This window comes from Bos indicus x Bos taurus, chromosome 14 (genome assembly GCF_003369695.1).
Source record: "Bos indicus x Bos taurus breed Angus x Brahman F1 hybrid chromosome 14, Bos_hybrid_MaternalHap_v2.0, whole genome shotgun sequence".
Taxonomy (NCBI): Eukaryota; Metazoa; Chordata; class Mammalia; order Artiodactyla; family Bovidae; genus Bos; species Bos indicus x Bos taurus.
In genome coordinates this window covers 81,433,455-81,454,506 of record NC_040089.1, presented here as the reverse complement: position 1 = coordinate 81,454,506, position 21,052 = coordinate 81,433,455, and the positions used below count along the sequence as shown (strand labels likewise).

General features: G+C 43.3%; 1 protein-coding gene across 6 annotated transcripts in view; it reads left to right on the top strand.

Annotated features, from left to right (window-relative positions):
• The first annotated feature begins 499 nt into the window (after positions 1-499).
• The window catches only part of TAF2 (TATA-box binding protein associated factor 2), an 88,320-nt gene continuing 67,767 nt past the window's right edge, over positions 500-21,052 (top strand). For 4 of the 6 annotated variants that reach the window (XM_027561681.1, XM_027561680.1, XM_027561679.1 and 1 more), the window contains exons 1-3: positions 500-883; positions 1,508-1,562; positions 10,845-11,005. In XM_027561681.1, the coding sequence (XP_027417482.1) occupies positions 801-883; positions 1,508-1,562; positions 10,845-11,005 (299 nt within the window). In that variant the 5' untranslated portion in view covers positions 500-800. The remainder of the gene's footprint in view (positions 884-1,507; positions 1,563-10,844; positions 11,006-21,052) is intronic. The other 2 variants (XM_027561682.1, XM_027561685.1) reach the window with 2 other exon arrangements.

Here is a 21,052-nt window from a genome sequence, read left to right as displayed (position 1 = left end):
ATGCAGATGATTTCAAAATAGTCCGGTGTTTCAGTAATTCTGCATCTGTATAATCCACTTATTTAATTAATTAATTTTTCAATAAATACCGAGGCAGCGATGCCTAGTGAGGACCTGATTTCGAGTTAGACTCCTTAAGGTGTAATCTCGTCTTTTCCAGCCTAAGTCACAGCTCCGGTGAGTTGAGGGTTCTTTTTACACAGCGCCCGGAGGGACGCCTCCTGGTTTCCTAGGTCTCGGCCCTTGGCGCTTTGAAAACCTCGTCCCCATGCTTTTCAGTGTTTGCGCTACATCTTTATTTCTCTAAAATTTAATGTTTCGCCTTTCCGTCCTGCTGTGTTCGCGTCATCCACAAAATAACTGTCAAGTTTCCACAGCTTCAACGGTTTTCAGCCGCCGTCTGCACTTTAAATGGCAAACGCAAAGCCCGGTGCTCGCCAAGCCCCGCCCACGGACAACAAGACTTCCGGCTGCCGCCTCAGAGCCGCCCTACTTCCGCTGACGTCAGGAGTCAGAGGTTCCGAGAAAGATGTCGGCTAGCCGGCGCCGTTGGGCGCTTCTGTGGGGAGTGTTTCCGTGACAGGCGCTCGACGGAGACGACGGACGAGCCGAGTCCCCAGAGCGAGTGTGAAGGGCGGCCGCGGCGGATCGGGCAGGGCTGGGCGTGGTGCCCAGGGCGCTCCCGCCGCGGGCCGTGACTTTTGGGAGCGTGCGGGAACGGGGAGCGTCGGGTGCCCAAGGCCGGTGATGCCCCGCCGCCGCCCGGGAGGCCGGGAAGCCGAGCTCCGCGGGGCCCCTTTATGCCGCCGACTGGCTCTGACCCCGCCAGAATGAACAGGAAGAAAGGAGACAAGGGCTTTGAAAGCCCAAGGCCGTATAAATTATAAGTATTTTTTTTTCTTTATCTCCCTTTCTTCTGGGGCTTCCCGGGTGGCTCAGACGGTTAAGAATCCGCCTGCAGTGCAGGAGACCCAGGTTCGATCCCTGGATCGGGAAGATGCCCTGGGGGAGGGAAAGGCTACCCACTACAGTATTCTTGCCTGGAGCATCCCATGGACCGAGGAGCCTGGCGGGCTACCGTCCATGGGGTCACCGAATGCACACGGCTGAGCGACTAACACTTCTAGGTTTGGTTTTCGTTAGTTATGATTAATCAGTTTCAGTGATCGCTTGAAGCTGACTTAGTGGGCCTGGAAAGCCTAGTGGGAAACTGGAAGCCGCCCACAGTTTTGTAGGGCGAAAATGTCTTGAATGACAATGTAATTTCAGCAGATTTACTGCCCTTTACAGATTAATGTACCTTTTTCTTAAATTGCATTTTTGTCCAAAAAATTTTATTTTCGTGGCTGTTGCTGAATTTTAAATGAACAAGTTACGCTAATTTCTAGGGTTTTAGCATGAAAGATAAGTATGATTTTGAGCTGCTTGGAACACAGTTCTTGTTTACACTGGGATCGAAATATGCATTATTTAATAATTGAAATATTTTCTTTATTCTTTAATGTACAACCCATCAGGTCGTCTGCATCAACAACATAAACTTCCAGAGAAAATCTGTTGTGGTAAGTATGTTCTCAGCAGTTATAAGAGAGAACAACAGCATGCTTTGCAGTACTCAGAAACTTTCCGCTCCGGGTCATGGGTTTTGAGAATAGATACGAATTAGAATTCAAACTTGTATGACTTCAAGAGCCATGGCCTTACTACTATACTGGCCAACACCTCAGCTCTCCCTTTCCTTTTTTCCTGTTTTCTGATAAAAATTTATTTCTCTTAGTATGTTGTGGAATATGAAAGTCTACATTACCAAACATTTTAGATTTGCGTATGAAACAATAAGTCCACAGTGAGATTTTTTTCTGTGAAAAAATTAAGGTTGATAGACAAACTGACTTATTTAAATTGACTGTTCAGAGGCTGCTATTGTTTTTCTGATTTTTGCGTGACCTTGTTTCCCTGGCATTGCTTTGTAGTAAAGTTCTGGATAAAGGTGTTTGAAACCTAGTAATTGCACACCCCCCCCCCCCCCCCCCGCCAATTTAGATGTAGGGATTGTTATATCCATATGGATTGATAAATCTGCATATATATATCCATATATGATATATATCCAAATATCCGTGTGGATTGATATATTTGTTCTAGGAACGCCGTTGATAGCCTAAGACCCAGGGTTATGAATCTGTGGAGCTCCCTCCTCTTCTATTTTCCGTTTCCTCTTTGTGCCTCTTGTTTGACCACCCTGACCAGCAGCCGGAAGGCTAGTGCCCAGTTAATGCATCTTCTTGGATACAGAGTAGGGTTAGAGGGCAGATTAGGAAGGGCAAAAGGAAGGTATCTACAGCAGTCTAACCCCTTTTGCCCCCAGATCATCCTCTCAACGCTTCTGTTTAGATGACAGTGTTCCCAGCTTAAGGAAGTCCCATCAGCTATTGTAGCATTAGCTATGTTGTGGCATTAGCTAACTACCTGTTTTTGTAAGTAAAGTTTTATTTGAACACAGCTACACCCATTTATTTATAAACTGTCTAAGGCTGCTTTGAAGCTACAATGGCAAAGTGGAATAGCTGTGAAACTGTGAGGCCTGTAATATCTATTTAGTCTCTGGCCCTTTAAGAAAAAGTTAGCTGATCCCTGAAGTAATCCACTTGTGTGAAGAAATGGCGATTTCAGCACTTTTCCCACCTGAAATATTAGCTATCGCCTGTAATGGAAGAAAGGTGGGTAAAAGAATGTGAATATTAGTTATTATAGCCCTTGCTTTCTTCAGTTGATATCAAGGTCAAAGTTGATGTACACAGCTTTCTTCCACCTATTCCAGTTTTCTCTTTCCTTTTGACAGCATTTCTTTTGGTCTGTCATAGACCTTCATTTTGCATCCTTGCTGGTTTTGACTTCATTTGGTTTGTTGCAGTTTGCCATTGATTAGGGCTGTTCGTCAAGAGGACCTCAGAGGCCTTCCATTGAACCCCCTGAATTGCAAATGGAATTCTTGCTTCTGTTGTGTAACAGAATCGCAGTTGCTGCTAGTCTTTCAGCCAGGACAGTGACCCCTTTCTGTGCCTGTTCGTTCAATGGCATGAGGAGCCCGAAGTGGTTTAGTCTCAGCTTCCACTTTAATAAAGCCGTGGCTCTGTGCCCTGGTGGATGCGTTCCTCTTTGACCACTAGGCTTCTGAACGCCCGGAACCTGAAGTCTTCAAGACAGGAAGCAAAATCCTTTCAGTGGCTTTTTGAAGCAGTAGTGAGCATAGTCACTCCTGCTTTTGCCCCTTGGCTCCCAGGTCTGCTTGGCTGTGCAGAGATGACCTAATGTTACAACAGCGGCCACTGGTTTAGGATGGCCTCCTGTCAGAGCTCTCGGTTGGTGCTGTAGCTGAGCCTTCAGCAGTTGATCATGTTGGCCACTTCTGGATGAGAGGAAAAAATTAACTTTGCATGTAAAATTTATGTGTAAATTCTGCCACACTTTTCTATACACATGGAAGTGTGTATGGGATAGTATGTTGACACGGATGGCTTTTTGTAGGTAAATTGTATTAATAGGGAAGGAAAATCTAGAGTATGTGTTTTTATAAGGATAAATTACTGTCTCCCCTCTACAATACCAGCTGTCTAATGTAGTCATTTTACTGCTGAGTGACTGACTAACTGATCCTTCCTGGGAAGATCCCTTGTTAGAAGCTGATTTTGATCCTCTGCTGTGGGGAGGCGGGCACTCAGCACTGATGGTGACCAGATCAGGCTTTGTTGAGGGCAGAGCATGTTGTTGGGTTCCTGTGTGGCCTCTGTTCTTGCCACCGTGACAACTTTGTGTATTAGGGTGGCTAGGGAAAGAGTCTGTGGACATCTGCTGGATAGATAATTTTGCCAGTTGATTTTTGAGGGCCCCCTCCACAGTCCCTGAGGATGCCTCTGTTGGTCATTTATGTGATAACATTTTCATATTATACCTACTCTGAGAGATTCATGTGTACACTTACTTTTCCCATCACCCTCTTATTTTCAGTCCTTTAGTCTTGTTCTTTACACATTCCTAACCAGCTGGCCAACCTAGCACTGCCCCACTCCCTGTAGAAGTGTACGTGGGTCATTTCTGCTTCCGCAAACACTGTGCCACCTGTTGCGTTTGCTGGTGTCCTGCCCACAGCAGGGTTTTCTTGCACTGTTTCATGACTACGCTTCAGTGAGAGTTACCATCCATTTTCAACTGTGCTAGCCTGCTGTACAGACTTATTCATAATTCAGGCTTGTGTTTTGTCTCGTTATTAAACATAGGGAACTCTCCATGAGGTCATGGGTGTGGATTGAGAGGAAGTGGAGATTCGATGGGAGCAAGTCTCTTTGGGTTCTGAGTCAGTGGCGCACGCTGTTTGCTTTTTGTGCCTTAGGAGCCTTCCTGGGCCTGGTCCGGAGGTGGTGTTTCCATTAAAAGGTGGCAAGCTGCTGCACGCACTCAGTTCATGATAGCCATTTCAGGTTAACAAAAACTCCCTGAAATGTTTGGAGTCCCATGGTTATGTGTTCGGTCTCTACTGCAGGGTCTAGTAGCAAAGCAGTAGTTGCTTTGCACATAGAAAATAGTTGCTGGCAGAAGAGGCCCCGGGTTTCCTCTGAAACCGCGGAATGGCAGTGCAGTGTCATCCTGCGGGAGAAAGCCAGAGTCAGTGCAGCATCCCTGTCTGCTGGGCACAGCCCAGTGCTGGTGGCTCCGCTGAGTCATACGGCCTGAGGCGGGCAGCTTGGACCACAGCCTGGACCCACTGCAGAGCTCTTTGTTGTTCTGGACCTCTTCCAGAAGATGACAGTCTTAATGATTGCCTAGTAAGCGATATGCCTGAATGTATAGATTGCTTTCTGAATGCAAAGAAGCCTCCCAGTTTTCCTGCCTTCTTTTTTTCCCCCTCTTGGTGGGAAGTGCAAAGTGCAGTAACTTTCACTGTAGGTTTATTTTTGTGTGCCTCAGACCACTGGAACCTTAGAAGCTCTGTTGATGTGACAGTCCCCCGAACATCCATGAGATTTAACTCTCAGCCTTTGCCATCTGTGTGTTTTCTAGTAAGGCAGATCGAGAACTTGTTCTTCCTTTCTCACCAGGTCCAGGTATTGTAATGTTGTCAGTATAACATACCAGTGTGATTCACTTTGGGCTACCCTGCAGTCAGGACACTTTTGAACTTTGTTTTGACTGAGCAGAGAGTTGAGAGAGTTACTAGATGATAGTGATGGGGTTCTCATGTCTAGAAGACAGCCTGCTTCTGTTTTTTTTTTCCTGATGGGATTTGAGGGGGAGGGAAAAAATTGCTTGATAATTCATGGCAATATTTGCTACCAGGAGCTGTGCTGATTTGCTGCAGTCAGAGTATCACTTCTGCAAACGTGGTTGTGGTTGGCAAGTTTGTGATAGTTCACGATCATTCTGCAAGACCCACTTGGCTTTTGCACTGGCCAAATAGCTGAGTTAAATGAAGGTGGATTAGGCGTCGTCCGCGTCTCTGCGGGCGCTGATCTCTGCCGTTCTCAGAGGTGTCAGGTTGTGTTGAAGGTTGTGCTGAAGGGGGACAGGTGGCCCGTTGGTGTCCACTCAGTCCTTCCACCGTAGACCTCACTCAGAGGGAGGTCAAAGAATGACTGTGAGGTTTGCCAGTTACTCAAATGTATCCTGTATGTTTGGACTGCGTAATAAACACCAGGCCTACCCTGAGAGAGATGTGGGAACCCCTTAAACCCCTTTATTACTTGACCTCCAGAGGTCGCCAGTCTGGGGAATTCCCTAGCAGTTCAGTGGTTAGGACTCTGCCTTGTCGCTGCCAAGGGCCCAGGTTCAATCCCTGGTCAGGGAACTAAGATACCATAAGCTGCACTGCCTGGCAAAAACAACCCCCCTCCATACCCTCCCCCCAACACTCACTCTCTCACACACACACACACCCTGACTTCCAGTCTGCCTAGTGAACTGTTGTAATGTAATGGGACTCCAGGGATTACTGTCAGTTCTGAACCAAAATATAGTTAACTCCAGGAAAGGGCAAAAAATTATTTATTTGAGGTGACATAGAAGTTAAGATTTAAAAGAAAGATAGGAGAGAGTTGAACATGTTTGTAGGTGTGGGGGAAAGTCCTGTGAGAGGAGAGATTATAGTTATAGGAGAAGGTGATTAATAGAGCATGGCTTCTGAGAGCACTACAGAGTGTGGCCTCTAGCAGAGGAGTGGAAGGAACTCTTCAAAACAGGAGGAGGAGATAGGCGCGTGTAGCCAAAGGGCGAGAGACCATAGTTGACACAAGAGTGGTTCAAGGTAAGGATCTTAGACGGCCAAGGAAGATAGCAGCCCTGAAAACACCAGGGAGGGTTTTAGAGAGAGACTGGAGGAGGCCAAGGAGTGAAGTGGGCCATGGGGTCAGCAGGAGGGCTGGCGGGAGCGACAGGCATTGCGGACACTCAGGCTTAAAGTGTCCGCGCCGGGGCCATGCTGAGCGGTGATGGGGGGCCTCCCAGTGTGTGGTCTTGACTGCTGTCCCGGAAGGGCTGTGAAGGTAGGAGCTGAAATGCAGGAACGAGAAGCAGTGTTCCTGCCGGAATCAGCTGTGTCTACATCCATGGCCCAGCGTGACGGCTGAGATGGGTTAATAAGGGAACGTAGGAACTTTCAGTGCATATTGGGGAATTGGGGTGATATTAATGAACAGAGGATGGTGTTCAGTGCGGCGTGAACGCATAGGAGAAGCAGCAGAATCTAAGAAGAATAACAAAAGCTTTCACTGGATGCCAGCTGTGATTTTAAGTGCTTTCCTTGCTTTAAATTGCTCAGTTACAATAACACCAAAAGGTAGGTAGTATTGCTATTCTTGTTTTGCAGATGAGGAAACTGAGGTACGGGCTTCTCAGGTAGCTCAGTAGTATAGAATCCTCCTGTCAGTGCAGGAGACAACAAGAGACGCAGGTTTAATCCCTGGGTCAGGAAGCTCCCGTGTAGTAGGACATGGCAACCCACTGCAGTATTCTTGCCTGGAAAATTCCATGGACAGATGAACCTGGACTTGAGGAGGAGGGACTCTAGGAGGGCGTTGGGGTTGGCTGCTGGGGCGGGAGTGGGAGCAGGAAGAGGGAGCATTTAGGAGCCCTGGAGGCTGCATCCTGCTCCAGCTGGGGCTGCCCTGCCGGAGCTGCGGCTGCAGGGTTGCAGGCCAGGTGCAGATCAGGGTTCTAGGTGGTGTCAGAGACCTGATAACTCAAGGAGGCTGGGCTTTCCCTATCATGACGAAGTATACCATTCACTGTTTTATTACTGTTAACCTTAGTTTAGAAACCCAAAGCTTATTCTTCTGTCTCATGTCACTACTTCTTGACAGCAGTTCCCATAATCTTTTCTGGTTCACTTTTGATGTTATCTCAGTTTTGCTTACAGTCTTTCAGCTAATCCAGGATCATTCATGTCAATTGGTCATGATTGCTGATGAAGGGAATTTAGGTCTTTCTACAGTTGCTCACAGTTTAACACCTTTCAACTCAGAGACTTCATCAATGTTACTGCTTCTGCTTTTTTTGTTCTTATCTGCTTCCAGGCAAGTAGATCTATTCAGATGGTCTAATTTAAAGATGTATGACTGTTATTTGTCAGTTGGGGGAAAGGGGGCTCTACATGGGCTTTTGAGTGGCTGGGCTAAATTTTATCTAAAAAATAATTCTTGCATGTTATTGAAAAGCGTTGCACTGAAGACATTGTGGCATAGTGGGGACCAGTTGCGATCATGTAGATGTGGGTTTGAATCTCAGTTCTCCACGTAATGATTTAATTTTCTTAATCCTTAATCTGTATAAACTAATATTTATCTCTTGAAGTTGTTAATGGGATTAAAATATACAAAAGTATCTGGTGTAATGCGTGACATATCAGTTCAGTTCAGTCGTGTCCCACTCTTTGCGACCCCATGAATCGCAGCACGCCAGGCCTCCCTGTCCATCACCAACTCCCGGAGTTCACTCAGACTCACGTCCATCGAGTCAGTGATGCCATCCAGCCATCTCATCCTCTGTCCTCCCCTTCTCCTCCTGTCCCCAATCCCTCCCAGCATCAGAGTCTTTTCCAATGAGTCAACTCTTCCCATGAGGTGGCCAAAGAATTGGAGTTGGAGTTTGAGGATCAGTCCTTCCAGTGAACACCCAGGAGTGATCTCCTTTAGAATGGACTGGTTGGCTCTCCCTGCAGTCCGAGGGACTCTCAAGAGTCTTCTCCAACACCACAGTTCAAAAGCATCAGTTCTTCGGCACTCAGCTTTCTTCACAGTCCAATTTTCACATCCATACATGACCACTGGAAAAACCATAGCCTTGACTAGACGGACCTTTGTTGGCAAAGTGATGTCTCTGCTTTTTAATATGCTATTTCCTTCCAAGAAGTAAGCATCTTTTAATTTCATGGCTGTAATCACCATCTGCAGTGATTTTGGAGCCCAAAAAAACAAAGTCTGACACTGTTTCCACTGTTCCCCCATCTATTTCCCATGAAGTGATGGGACCAGGTGCCATGATCTTAGTTTTTCACTCTCTTCTTTTACTTTCATCAAGAGGCTTTTCAGTTCCTCTTCACTTTCTGACATAAGAATGGTGCCATCTGCATGTCTGAGGTTATTGATATTTCTCCCGGCAATCTTGATTCCAGCTTGTGCTTCTTCCAGCCCAGTGTTTCTCATGATGTACTCTGCATAGAAGTTAAATGAACAGGGTGACAATATACAGCCTTGACGTACTCCTTTTCCTATTTGGAACCAGTCTGTTGTTGGGTGTCCAGTTCTAACTGTTGCTTCCTGACCTGCATATAGGTTTCTCAGGAGGCAGGTCAGGTGGTCTGGTATTCCCATCTCTTTCAGAATTTTCCACAGTTTATTGTGATCCACACAGTCAAAGGCTTTGGCATAGCCAATAAAGCAGAAATAGATGTTTTTCTGGAACTCTCTTGCTTTTTCCATGATCCAGCGGATGTTGGCAATTTGATCTCTGGTTCCTCTGCCTTTTCTAAAACCAGCTTGAACATCTGGAAGTTCACGGTTCACGTACTGCTGAAGCCTGGCTTGGAGAATTTTGGGCATTATTTTACTAGCATGTGAGATGAGTGCAACTGTGCGGTGGTTTGAGCATTCTTTGGCATTGCCTTTCTTTGGGATTAGAATGAAAACTGACCTTTTCCAGTCCTGTGGTCACTGCTGAGTTTTCCAAATTTGCTGGCATATTGAGTGCAGCACTTTCACAGCATCACCTTTCAGGATTTGAAATAGCTCAACTGCATCTGAATGCCAAGTTCCAAAGAATAGCAAGGAGAGAGAAAAAAGCCTTCCTCAGTGATCAGTGCAAAGACATAGAGGAAAACAACAGAATGGGAAAGACTAGAGATCCCTTCAAGAAAATTAGAGATACCAGGGGAACATTTCATGCAAAGATGGGCTCGATAAAGGACAGAAATGGTATGGACCTAACAGAGGCAGAAGATATTAAGAAGAGGTGGCAAGAATACACAGAAGAACTGTACAAAAAAGATCTTCATGACCAAGATAATCAAAATGGTGTGATCACTGACCTAGAGCCAGACATCCTGGAACGTGAAGTCAAGGGGGCCTTAGAAAGCATCACCACGAACAAAGCAGGTGGAGGGGATGGAATTCCAGTGTAATACATAGTAGTGCTTAATAACAGCCCTTATAATTAAGTGTTGTAATCTTGTTCGCTATGGTTATTCCCTCAGTTGTACTTTAGATATTCCTGGGATTTTCAGCCCTTGAAATGTTACTGTTTCCTGCCCTCCCATATTTTGTGTTTTCAACCCAGAATATTAAACTCACTGGACATAAGATTCCATGTTCCACTGGTCTGTCTTTCGCATTTGATTCAGCGCAGGAGGGTAGTGGACAGTGGATGTCACTGCCTCTTGTGTCTTGTACGTGCTTCAGATCGTTGCTCAGCACCAGGCTGAGGTGGTAGAACTGTGTGGCCTTTGGGAGTGCTTGGTAGAAAATCATCCAGCACTTTGAAGTGTCTGCTGCTCTTGGAGGCTGCAGTGGATTTTTTCCTCCTTGCCTGAGTGTTTCTTGTAACTCTTGTTATATCACGTGTCCTGATTTACCTCCCGTGAGCAGAGATGCATACGTGTTAGCTTTGGTGGTGTAGTTTTTACCCTGTTTTGAGAGGCTGTTTTCTTTCTTTTTTATAAAAAATATTCATGAATTTTTGTCCGCGTCTGGTGTTTGATGGGGCACACAGGATTGTGGTGCCGGGGCTCCTTGCTGGGATCCGGGGGCTCCAAAGTGTATGCACTCAGTAGTTGGAGCTCTCAGACCTTGCTGTCCTGTGGCGTGTGGGGTCTTAGTTCCCCGGCCGGTGATTGAGCCTGAGTCCCCTGCAGTGGGAGGTGGATTGTTAACCTCTGGACCACCTGGGAGGTCGCCAGAGGCAGTTTCCTTTCACTCCCTGAACTGGTTTTGGGTCTCTTTTTGCTCTTGGATTTTTTTCCCCTTACTCCCCGTTGGGTTCCAGTCTATCTATAAATTCTTATATTTGATAATTTTGTATTATATATAAAATTCTTACATTTGAGTCATTTTACTTTTTTTCTAGCATCTGGTTTAATTTTCACTGATAGTGAATGTGAAACACCAGGATGGTAAATTCACACCCATTTAGTCACTCAGACAACCGTACTTGAGGTGAAGTTAGAGCACTTGGATGTGTATACCTATTTGAGATTCTGTCTCTGGAGTGTAGTGTGTGTTTAAGTAGTAGAAATCAAAGAAATGTGTTCTAAAGTATACCAGTATTAATTGTAATGAAATTATCATTCCTTCTCTTTACAGGGATTTGTGGAACTGACTATATTTCCCACAGTTGCAAACTTAAATAGAATCAAGTTGAACAGCAAGCAGTGTAGAATATACCGAGTGAGAATCAATGACTTAGAAGCTGCCTTCATTTATAATGATCCAACCTTGGAAGTTTGTCACAGTGAATCGAAACAGTGAGTCTCACGCTTGTGGACGTTGGTGTTTCTTAAGGGATCAGTACTCCCCTCCTCACTTTCCTAGGTTATTAGATCCTCACTCTCTTAGGTTATTAGATCACCACTCTCTTAGGTTATTAGATCACCACTCTCTTAGGTTATTAGATCACCACTCTCTTAGGTTATTAGATCACCACTCTCTCAGGTTACCATTAGGCTCTGCTCCCGGTTCAGTGTCTGTGATCACGGAGCTTCCGTTGCTTCTGCCGCTTTGCCCGTTTGATCCAGGACACTTCACGGCTCTGCTCAGCATAGTGAGGTACCAACTTTCCTTTATCGGAGAGCTGTAAATAACTTTTCTTAGCCAGTTTTCTACTTTTGTTTTTTAAAAAAATTTTGTTTCGCGGATGTTAATATAATCTTTAATGAATTAGAGGATACTGTAATCTATAGAGGAGAAACTACTTTATTCTACGAAATATTTGACAGCTTTATAAAATATAAAAAGTCTGAAATACCTAATTCCTTCACTTTAAATACTGCATCTGTCTAGGCTGCCTCTGATTTTATCATTAAACACACATTTTTAGTGATCAGCTGTATGTTCTACATTTTTCATTTAAATACTTTGTTATTTTTATGGTCAGGCAATATTCCATTTACTCAGTATACTGTGGATTGTCTGATTATTTTCTAAATTTTTTTTTCTTTTATTTTGAATTATTTCCCTAGGAAAATAGGATAGCTTATTATTCTTATGGCTCTTTTTAACATTTGACTTGATTGTGCGCCAGTAAGATTTATGCTGATTTAAATACTGTCAAGTACATTTGAAGGCAGTTGTTTTTTCAGAGTTTTGATAGCATGCATCGATAGCATTGCATTTTATCATTTGATTCTCAGTATTTGGGGGTAGAGTGCCCTAAACTATAAACTCTTGTTTTTTAGTAAATTATAAGCCCCTTTCGGTCTCGGTGCTATTTTAACCAGTCTAGGGGTGGAGAGCATCTGCGTGCTAGCTCTCTTCACGCCTTGTACAGTGTCGCACAGCTTCCCCAAACCCACCGTCCCGTGTGGTGCTCATCCCCCCGTGTGAAGCAGGAAGGCCTCATATCCCATCTGACTGACCAGCCAGGAGCTGCGCTTCATCCTGTGCTTTCCCCGCCATAACGTCAGTCACGCTCTCTGCCGGTTGCGAGTTGCGTTGTCTGAATGCGCTGCTTCCAGTGAGCTCCCCGAGAGCAAGGGTCAGACTGCAGACCTGCCTGTGCCTTGCTGTCTCCTCAGAGGCTGGCGCACCACCTGGCATTCAGCAGAGATCTGTAGAGTGAATGGATGAATGAATCGCCCCAGGGCCGCAGACCAAGATCCCAGGCCTCGTGTCCTCCCACCCAACCAGGGTTCTTAAAGAACGGTAGGACTCGGAGAGCATCGGAGGCCGCTGAAGCAGGCTGCCCCCGAGATGCTCTCTGCACGGTTTCCACGGGCAGAGCGGGCTCCTGTAGTTGATGTACAGGGTTGTGGTTCAGGGGTACAGCAGAGTGAACCCGTTACCCAGGGATCATCTCTCTCAGTTTCTTTCCCCATGTAGGCTGTTACAGAGTACTGAGGAGAGTTTAGGTCTCTGCACTTGAGGACAGCGTAAGAGCTTCTCCATCTGCTACTCACAAACACAGTGTTTGCACAGCTGCTTTCCCAGTTGTTGCTGCTCAGGTTTCAAAGAAGAAAGTCTGACAGTGCAGTGATGGGAACGGTGGGCTCCAGATCTGTTAAGGAAGCAAGCTCTACTTGGTTAATTTTGAGGTGATGATATCCCCTTAAACTTTTCTCCAGTGATAGAGAAGATGCCTCATCACTTTTAGTATGATAAAGAAAAGGGAGTCATAAAGGAGAGTATTTTCAAAGGTTCATTTGGGAGATTGAAAAGGATAGAATATATTAAACTTGTTTTTTTGAGGTGACGATATCCCCTAAAACTTTTGTCCAGTAATAGGGAAGATGCCTCATCACTTTTAGTGTGATAAAGAAAGAAAAGGGAGTCATAAAGGAGAGTATTTTCGAAGGTTAAGTTGGGAGAGTGGAAAGGATAGAATAAATTTGTCTTTTCAATGGCTCCACCACTCTTAGCCATGGTCACTGAAATACTCAGGGAACCCTGCTTTCCTGCCTGGCTCTAGAGCCCTGTTTACTTTGTAAGAGAGATGCCAGTTTTTGTTGGTGTTTGTTTATTCTCTGACTTGTTCAAAAGAGGGTTTGAGATTGGTTTTAGAATTTTATTCGACAGTAGTTTTTTAAAGTAGCTAATGAAACAATCATGAAGAGTGAAAAAGTACAGGATGGTGTGTACCACACTCAAGTTACTAGAGGAGACCTGTAGGTTTGGTTTTGAGATTTCTGGTTACCATATGAAAGAGGGAAATGCTATTGTTTGTAAGATTCCTAAAACAAGACAGAAGCATACCAGTGGTTCAGAAGAAATACAGCTTAGCAGTTAAGATGTGAAAATGATCTCTTGTAATGATGATATTTATTTTTAAAGAAGACTTTGTTCACAGGTAGTTAAGGTGTGAAAATGATCTCTTGTGATGATGTTATTTATTTTTAAAGAAGACTGTGGGAAGGACAGGTGGTTAAGATCTTTAGCATGTCCCTAGATACTTACAACACCTTTCTTGTTTACAGAGTAACTCTCATTGTTGAATGAAGCAATAAAATTTCTACTAAAGCTGAAGCAGAAACTGAATAGAGTAGATTTGAAATTGAAAATTAAACTTAAAACTCAGTGGTTAAACTTGCTCTTGAGTACATACCAGAATGTCCTAACGTTCAAAGAAATAATATGCTACTTCATCACATTTTCTTCCTATTTGTTTTACAGTTAAGGTGCCAAACCCTTCTATTTTTAATGGCAAGAGTGTGCTTACCTTGGTTGAGATGTAGCGCCTTTGAACTGCAGGGGGAATGTGAGGGAGGGAAGCATTTAGATAAGAGATTAAAAGGCATTTCTTCCTATGTTATCCAAGTCAGCATTAGCTGACACGTTAAATTACCTGTCCTAGCAATTAGAAACCCTGTTGGTTATGTAACGTGTAAGACTTCTCCCCTTCTGTCTCTCTCTGGCTTATTGTCTGCCAGGAAAATAAGCACTTGAAGTTTCTCCAAATATATTTTCTATTTGAACTTATATTGTAGATGTAGTTTGCTTCCATGGATGCTGTGTCTCTTTGGTGGCTTTTTCTTTGTTTTTTGTTTTTGCCAGAGACTGTTTCTGTGCGTGTGTGGCCTGCAGTGGCTGACATGTCCCCTCCTGGTTTTTCCCCTTCCATAGGTAGGCTTTGCTACCTTGAGAAGAGTTTGTTTATTTTACTCAAAAGGTCTCCACTTTGCTGAGTTTCAGGAATCAGTTTAGTTCCTGTCTCCTGTCTTCGTTTCCACTGAGGAGTGACAGTAGAAATAAAGCTGACTGAAGATAGAAGTGATGAGTGAGCGACTGAAGCCTTTTTTAAACTGATGAGAATTGATTTTTTAATTCCGTTTTCTAGATTTTCTAAGTCCTGTATATATTTTTTCAGTCCTGTATTTTTATATAGACATCTGTGTAGAGAGATTTTAAATGTTCCTGTTTTGCTGATATCATATGGTAGAAGTGGTTGATTCCTTTATTGATTGTTTATGGTTAGGTAATATGGATAGTTTTATATTTTAACTCATCCACAGTGCCTGACTGGCAGTTGTTGTAAGAGTATTGCTTGTAATTAAGTTGTCATAGTGGAGAGAACTTTGGGGTTTGTTTAGTCAAAACTTCAAGAGGAATTTTCCCCTATACTGTTCCACCTTCTGTTGAGCTCACTGTTTTTTAAAGCACCCCTTTCATTATTTCTGAATGTTAGAAAGTTATTTATTACATTGAGTTCGTCTGTTTTTCTACAATGTTCAGAAACTTATCCTAATTAAGAACTGTTTTCCTGTGAGTTTTCTCTTTTCCAGTCTGTCGCATGTCAGTACTCTCAGTCATTCCTCATGGAAAAAGGCAAATTTGTGAACCATTCCCTCTGCCGTTCATGAATGCTCTCGTTTGGCCTCGTGTTTTCTTACATGTGGTGACCCTGTGACTAAACAGGGCTCTTCTCATCTGGACTTCCTGTAACCACACATGCATAGCAGTAGAACCGTTTCGTTCTTACCTGTACTCAGTGTTTCTAGTGACTTGAAATTCATTAGGCTTCTCAAATTGTTGTTCGGTTGCTAAGTTGTGTCCAGCTCTTTGCGACCTCGGGGACACCAGGCTCCTCCATCCTCTACTGTTTACGGAGTTTGCTCAGATTCTTGTCCATTGAATTGGTGACGCATCTGACCGTCTTATTCTCTGCCACCTCCTCCTCCTTTTGCCTTTAGTCTGCCCCAGCATCAGGATATTTTCCAGTGAGTCATTTCTTCACATCAGGTGGCCAAAGTATTGGAACTTTAGCTTCAGCAAGAGTCCTTCCAATGAATATTCAGGGTTAATTTCCTTTAGGAGCGATTGATTTTATCTCCTTGCAGTCCAAGGGAATCAAGAGTCTTCTTCCGCACCCCAGTTCGAAAGCATCAATTCTTCGGCATGCATCCCTTTTTATGGACCAGTCTCACATCTGTACATGACTACTGGAAAAGCCATAGCTTTGACTTTACATACCTTTGTCAGCTAAGTGATGTCTCTGCTTTTTAATATGCTGTCTAGGTTTGCCATAGCTTTCCTTCCAAGGAGCAAGCATCTTTTAATTTCATGGCTTCAGTGATTTTAGAGCCAAAGAAAGTAAAAATTTGTCACTGCTTCCACTTTTTCCCCTTCTGCTTGCCATGAAGTGATGGGACTGGATGCCATGATCTTAGTTTTCCGAATGTTGAGTTTCAAGCCAGTTTTTTCACTCTTCTCTTTCACCATCATCGAGAGGCTCTTTGCTTTCTGCCATTAGAGTGGCATCATCTGCAAATCTGAGGTTGTTGATATTTTCCCCAGCAATCTTGATTCCAGTTTGTGCTTCATCCAGTCCAACATTTCTCATGATGTACTCTGCGTATAAGTTAAATAAGCAGGGTGACCATATACAGCCTTGTCATACTCCTTTCCCAGTTTTGAACCAGTCTGCTGTTCCATATCTGGTTCTAATTGTTGGTTCTTGACCTGCATACAGGTTTCTCAGGAGATAGGTGTGATAGTCTGATATTCCTGTCTCTTTAAGAATTTTCCATAATTTGGCAAAGGCTTTCGAATAATCAATGAAGCAGAAGTCAGTGTTTTCTGGAATTCTCTTGCTTTTTCTATGATCCATCCAGTGTAGGTGATTTGATCTTTGGTTCTTCTGCCTGTTGGAAACCCAACTTATACATCTGGAAGTTCTTGGTTCATGTCCTGCTGAAGCCTGACTTGGAGGGTTTTGAGCATCACCTTGCTGGCATATGAAGCAAGCGCGGCTGTACAGTAGTTTGAACACGCTTGGACATTGCCTTTTTGGGGAATAAAGTGGAAACTGGTCTTCTCTAGTTCTGTGGCCACTGCGGAGTTTTCCAAATTTGCTGACGTATCGAGTGCAACACTTTAACAACATTATCTTTTAGGGTTTGAAATAACAGCTGGAATTCTATCACCTCCACTATCTTTGTTCATAGTAATGCTTCCTAAGGCCCATTTGACTTCACACTCCAGGATGTCTGGTTTTAGGTTAGTGACCACACCATCATGATTTAGGACATTTTTTGTATAGCCACTTTAAATTCACTCAGGTTTAAACTTGTTATCAGTGGAATCCCGTAGGCCTTTTCATAGAATACCTTGTTACAGTAGAGTTTTCTCTGAACAGCCTTATTTCATGGCATCATGTCAAATGTTTTTTTGATTATTTTTAAGAAGGCATTTTAATTTTATTTTTTGGTTGTGCCATGCCACGTTCAGGATCTTAGTGTCCTGACCAGGGGTCAGACCTGTGCCCCCTGCATGGGTAGCGTGAAGTCTTAACCACCGGACCACCCGGAACGTCCCTCAGTTTTATTAATTTTGATATTGGTTCTGTTTCTGGAAAATGAATTTTTCTGTCAGTCTTTTATTTGTTTTATTTTGTCTGTGAACTGTCAAAACTAAGGACAGAGGAGAAAATTGAATGCTGACAAGAATATAGCGTAATTGATTTTCAGACACAGTTAATAGAAATGTAAACTGAGATCAGATGTGGTTGTGCTCTGTGACTGAAGAGTCTCACTCACACGCGTATACCCAACATGTCCACCACGAGAAAAACACAGCAGTGTTCTCAACAGCGTCCGTAATCATCAGAGCTGCAAATAACCTGAAAACCTGTCAGCATTAGAATGATAGATTCACTATTGGAACTCTAAAAATAATGAGAGTGAATGAGCAACAGTTAAGTGCAAAGATGTGGATGGATTTCACAAATTTAATGTCGGATAGAACAAGTCGCACACGGAGGAGGGTGTGTTGAGTTGTTGGCCTGCCCCACTGTCGTCAGAACACTGGGCTCCCCGCTGGTGAGAAGCAGAGCCCGGATAGGGAGGACGGGAGGGCTCTGGGGCTGGTGAAAGGCTCGGCCCTTGCTCTGCATTGCTGCTTCCGTTGGTTTTGTGAAAATTCATGGAGCTGAATACTTAGAGCATATACACTTTGCTGATGTAATATATTTTGCTTTCATGAATTTTTTTTTTAATGGAGATAAAGTTTATAAACAGTTGAATCTTAAGTTTTGCAGAATCTGCACATTCAGTTTTAAAAGTACATGTTCTTGAGAAAGAACAAATTATTTTAATTTAATGTAGATATTTATAAATGGTTCTTGGAGAAAATTCGTTTGATTTTACACTAATGTACTTGTTTTTCAATATCCTCTGTAGCATTACTCCTCTTTAAGCTTTGTTTCCCTAAGGAAGCCTGGGTATTGGCACTGTGGTGGTTGTAGGCCAGGGGTATGTTAGTATTTATAGTTATTATCATTCTGGAAATTGAAAACACTTACTATAATCTTGCCTTGTAATTTTTGGCTTTTATTAGGTTATTATGAAAGGAAACATGTTTGATTTGTATTATGAAAGGAAACAGTAAAATCCAAGCCATGAGAAGATTGTTCCTCAAAACTGGTTTTCCAACAGATTCCACTTATAATGACTCACCATTTTATTTGGACCACTTTACCTCTTCTCAGGAAATGAGATTAAGTGAGAATAATTTTCCATTTAAAAAAAAAACAGAGTGCTTTAATATATAATGTTTAAATTTAGCTTTTTTGTAACAATGATTTTTTTTTATTTTTAAATTTAACAAATAAATGGCTTTCAGATTTTGTGTTTTTGAAATTTTATTGAAGAGAAGTTACAACCTGTAGATGTCCGAAGTAGTCTTTAACTAGTAGAGCATGTTGACTAAGTACTGGTAAGGTATTGCTGATGGGGATGCAGAATGGTACAGCTGTTCTGGAAAACAGCTTCAGATCAGATCAGATCAGTCGCTCAGCCGTGTCCGACTCTTTGCGACCCCATGAATCGCAGCACGCCAGGCCTCCCTGTCCATCACCAACTCCCGGAGTTCACTCAGACTCACGTCCATCGAGTCAGTGATGGCCATCCAGCCATCTCATCCTCTGTCGTCCCCTTCTCCTCCTGCCCCCAATCCCTCCCAGCATCAGAGTCTTTTCCAATGAGTCAACTCTTCGCATGAGGTGGCCAAAGTACTGGAGTTTCAGCTTTAGCATCATTCCTTCCAAAGAACACCCAGGGCTGATCTCCTTTAGAATGGACTGGTTGGATCTCCTTGCAGTCCAAGGGACTCTCAAGAGTCTTCTCCAACACCACAGTTCAAAAGCATCAATTCTTCGGTGCTCAGCTTTCTTCACAGTCCAACTCTCACATCCATACATGACCACTGGAAAAACCATAGCCTTGACTAGACGAACCTTTGTTGGCAAAGTAATGTCTCTGCTTTTGAATATGCTATCTAGGTTGGTCATAACTTTCCTTCCAAGGAGTAAGTGTCTTTTAATTTCATGGCTGCATTCACCATCTGTAGTGATTTTGGAGCCCAGAAAAATAAAGTCTGACACTGTTTCCACTGTTTCCCCATTTATTTCCCATGAAGTGATGGGACCAGATGCCATGATCTTCGTTTTCTGAATGTTGAGCTTTAAGCCAACTTTTTCACTCTCCACTTTCACTTTCATCAAGAGGCTTTTGAGTTCCTCTTCACTTTCTGCCATAAGGGTGGTGTCATCTGCATATCTGAGGTTATTGATATTTCTCCCGGCAATCTTGATTCCAGCTTGTGTTTCTTCCAGTCCAGCGTTTCTCATGATGTACTCTGCATAGAAGTTAAATAAACAGGGTGACAATATACAGCCTTGACGTACTCCTTTTCCTATTTGGAACCAGTCTGTTGTTCCATGTCCAGTTCTAACTGTTGCTTCCTGACCTGCATATAGGTTTCTCAAGAGGCAGGTCAGGTGGTCTGGTATTCCCATCTCTTTCAGAGTTTTCCACAGTTTATTGTGATCCACACAGTCAAAAGCTTTGGCATAGTCAATAAAGCAGAAATAGATGTTTTTCTGGAACTCTCTTGCTTTTTCCACGATCCAGCGGATGTTGGCAGTTTGATCTCTGGTTCCTCTGCCTTTTCTAAAACCAGCTTGAACATCAGGAAGTTCACGGTTCACATATTGCTGAAGCCTGGCTTGGAGAATTTTAAGCAACACTTTAATAGCGTGTGAGATGAGTGCAATTGTGCGGTAGTTTGAGCATTCTTTAGCATTGCCTTTCTTTGGGATTAGAATGAAAACTGACCTTTTCTTGTCCTGGGGCCACTGCTGAGTTTTCCAAATTTGCTGGCATATTGAGTGCAGCACTTTCACAGCATCATCTTTCAGGATTCGGAATAGCTCAACTGGAATTCTGTCACCTCCACTAGCTTTGTTCGTAGTGATGCTTTCTAAGGCCCACTTGACTTCACATTCCAGGATGTCTGGCTCTAGGTCAGTGATCACACCATCGTGATTATCTGGGTCGTGAAGATGTTTTTTGTACAGTTCTTCTGTGTATTCTTGCCACCTCATCTTAATATCTTCTGTTCTTTTAGGTCCATACCATTTCTGTCCTTTATTGAGCCCATCTTTGCATGAAATGTTCCTTTGGTGTCTCTGATTTTCTTGAAAAGATCCCTAGTCTTTCCCATTCTGTTGTTTTCCTCTATTTCTTTGCATTGATCGCTGAAGAAGGCTTTCTTATCTCTTCTTGCTATTCTTTGGAGCTCTGCATTCAGATGTTTATATCTTTCCTTTTCTCCTTTGCTTTTCACTTCTCTTCTTTTCTCAGCTATTTGTAAGGCCTCCCCAGACAGCCATTTTGCTTTTTTGCATTTCTTTTCCATGGGGATGGTCTTGATCCCTGTCTCCTATACAATGTCATGAACCTCATTCCATAGCTCATCAGGCTCTCTATCTATCAGATCTAGGCCCTTGTATCTATTTCTCACTTCCACTGTATAATCATAAGGGATTTGATTTAGGTCATACCTGAATGGTCTAGTGGTTTTCCCTACTTTCTTCAATTTAAGTCTGAATTTGGCAATAAGGAGTTCATGGTCTGAGCCACAGTCAGCGCCTGGTCTTGTTTTTGCTGACTGTATAGAGCTTTTCCATCTTTGGCTGCAAAGAATATAATCAATCTGATTTTGGTGTTGACCATCTGGTGATGTCCATGTATAGAGTCTTCTCTTGTGTTGTTGGAAGAGGGTGTTTGCTATGACCAGCGCATTTTCTTGGCAAAACTCTATTAGTCTTTGCCTGCTTCATTCCGTATTCCAAGGCCAAATTTGCCTGTTACTCCAGGTGTTTCTTGACTTCCTACTTTTGCATTCCAGTCCCCTATAATGAAAAGGACATCTTTTTTGGGTGTTAGTTCTAAAAGGTCTTGTAGGTCTTCATAGAACCGTTCAACTTCAGCTTCTTCAGCGTTACTGGTTGGGGCATAGACTTGGATTACTGTGATATTGAATGGTTTGCCTTGGAAACGAACAGAGATCATTCTGTCGTT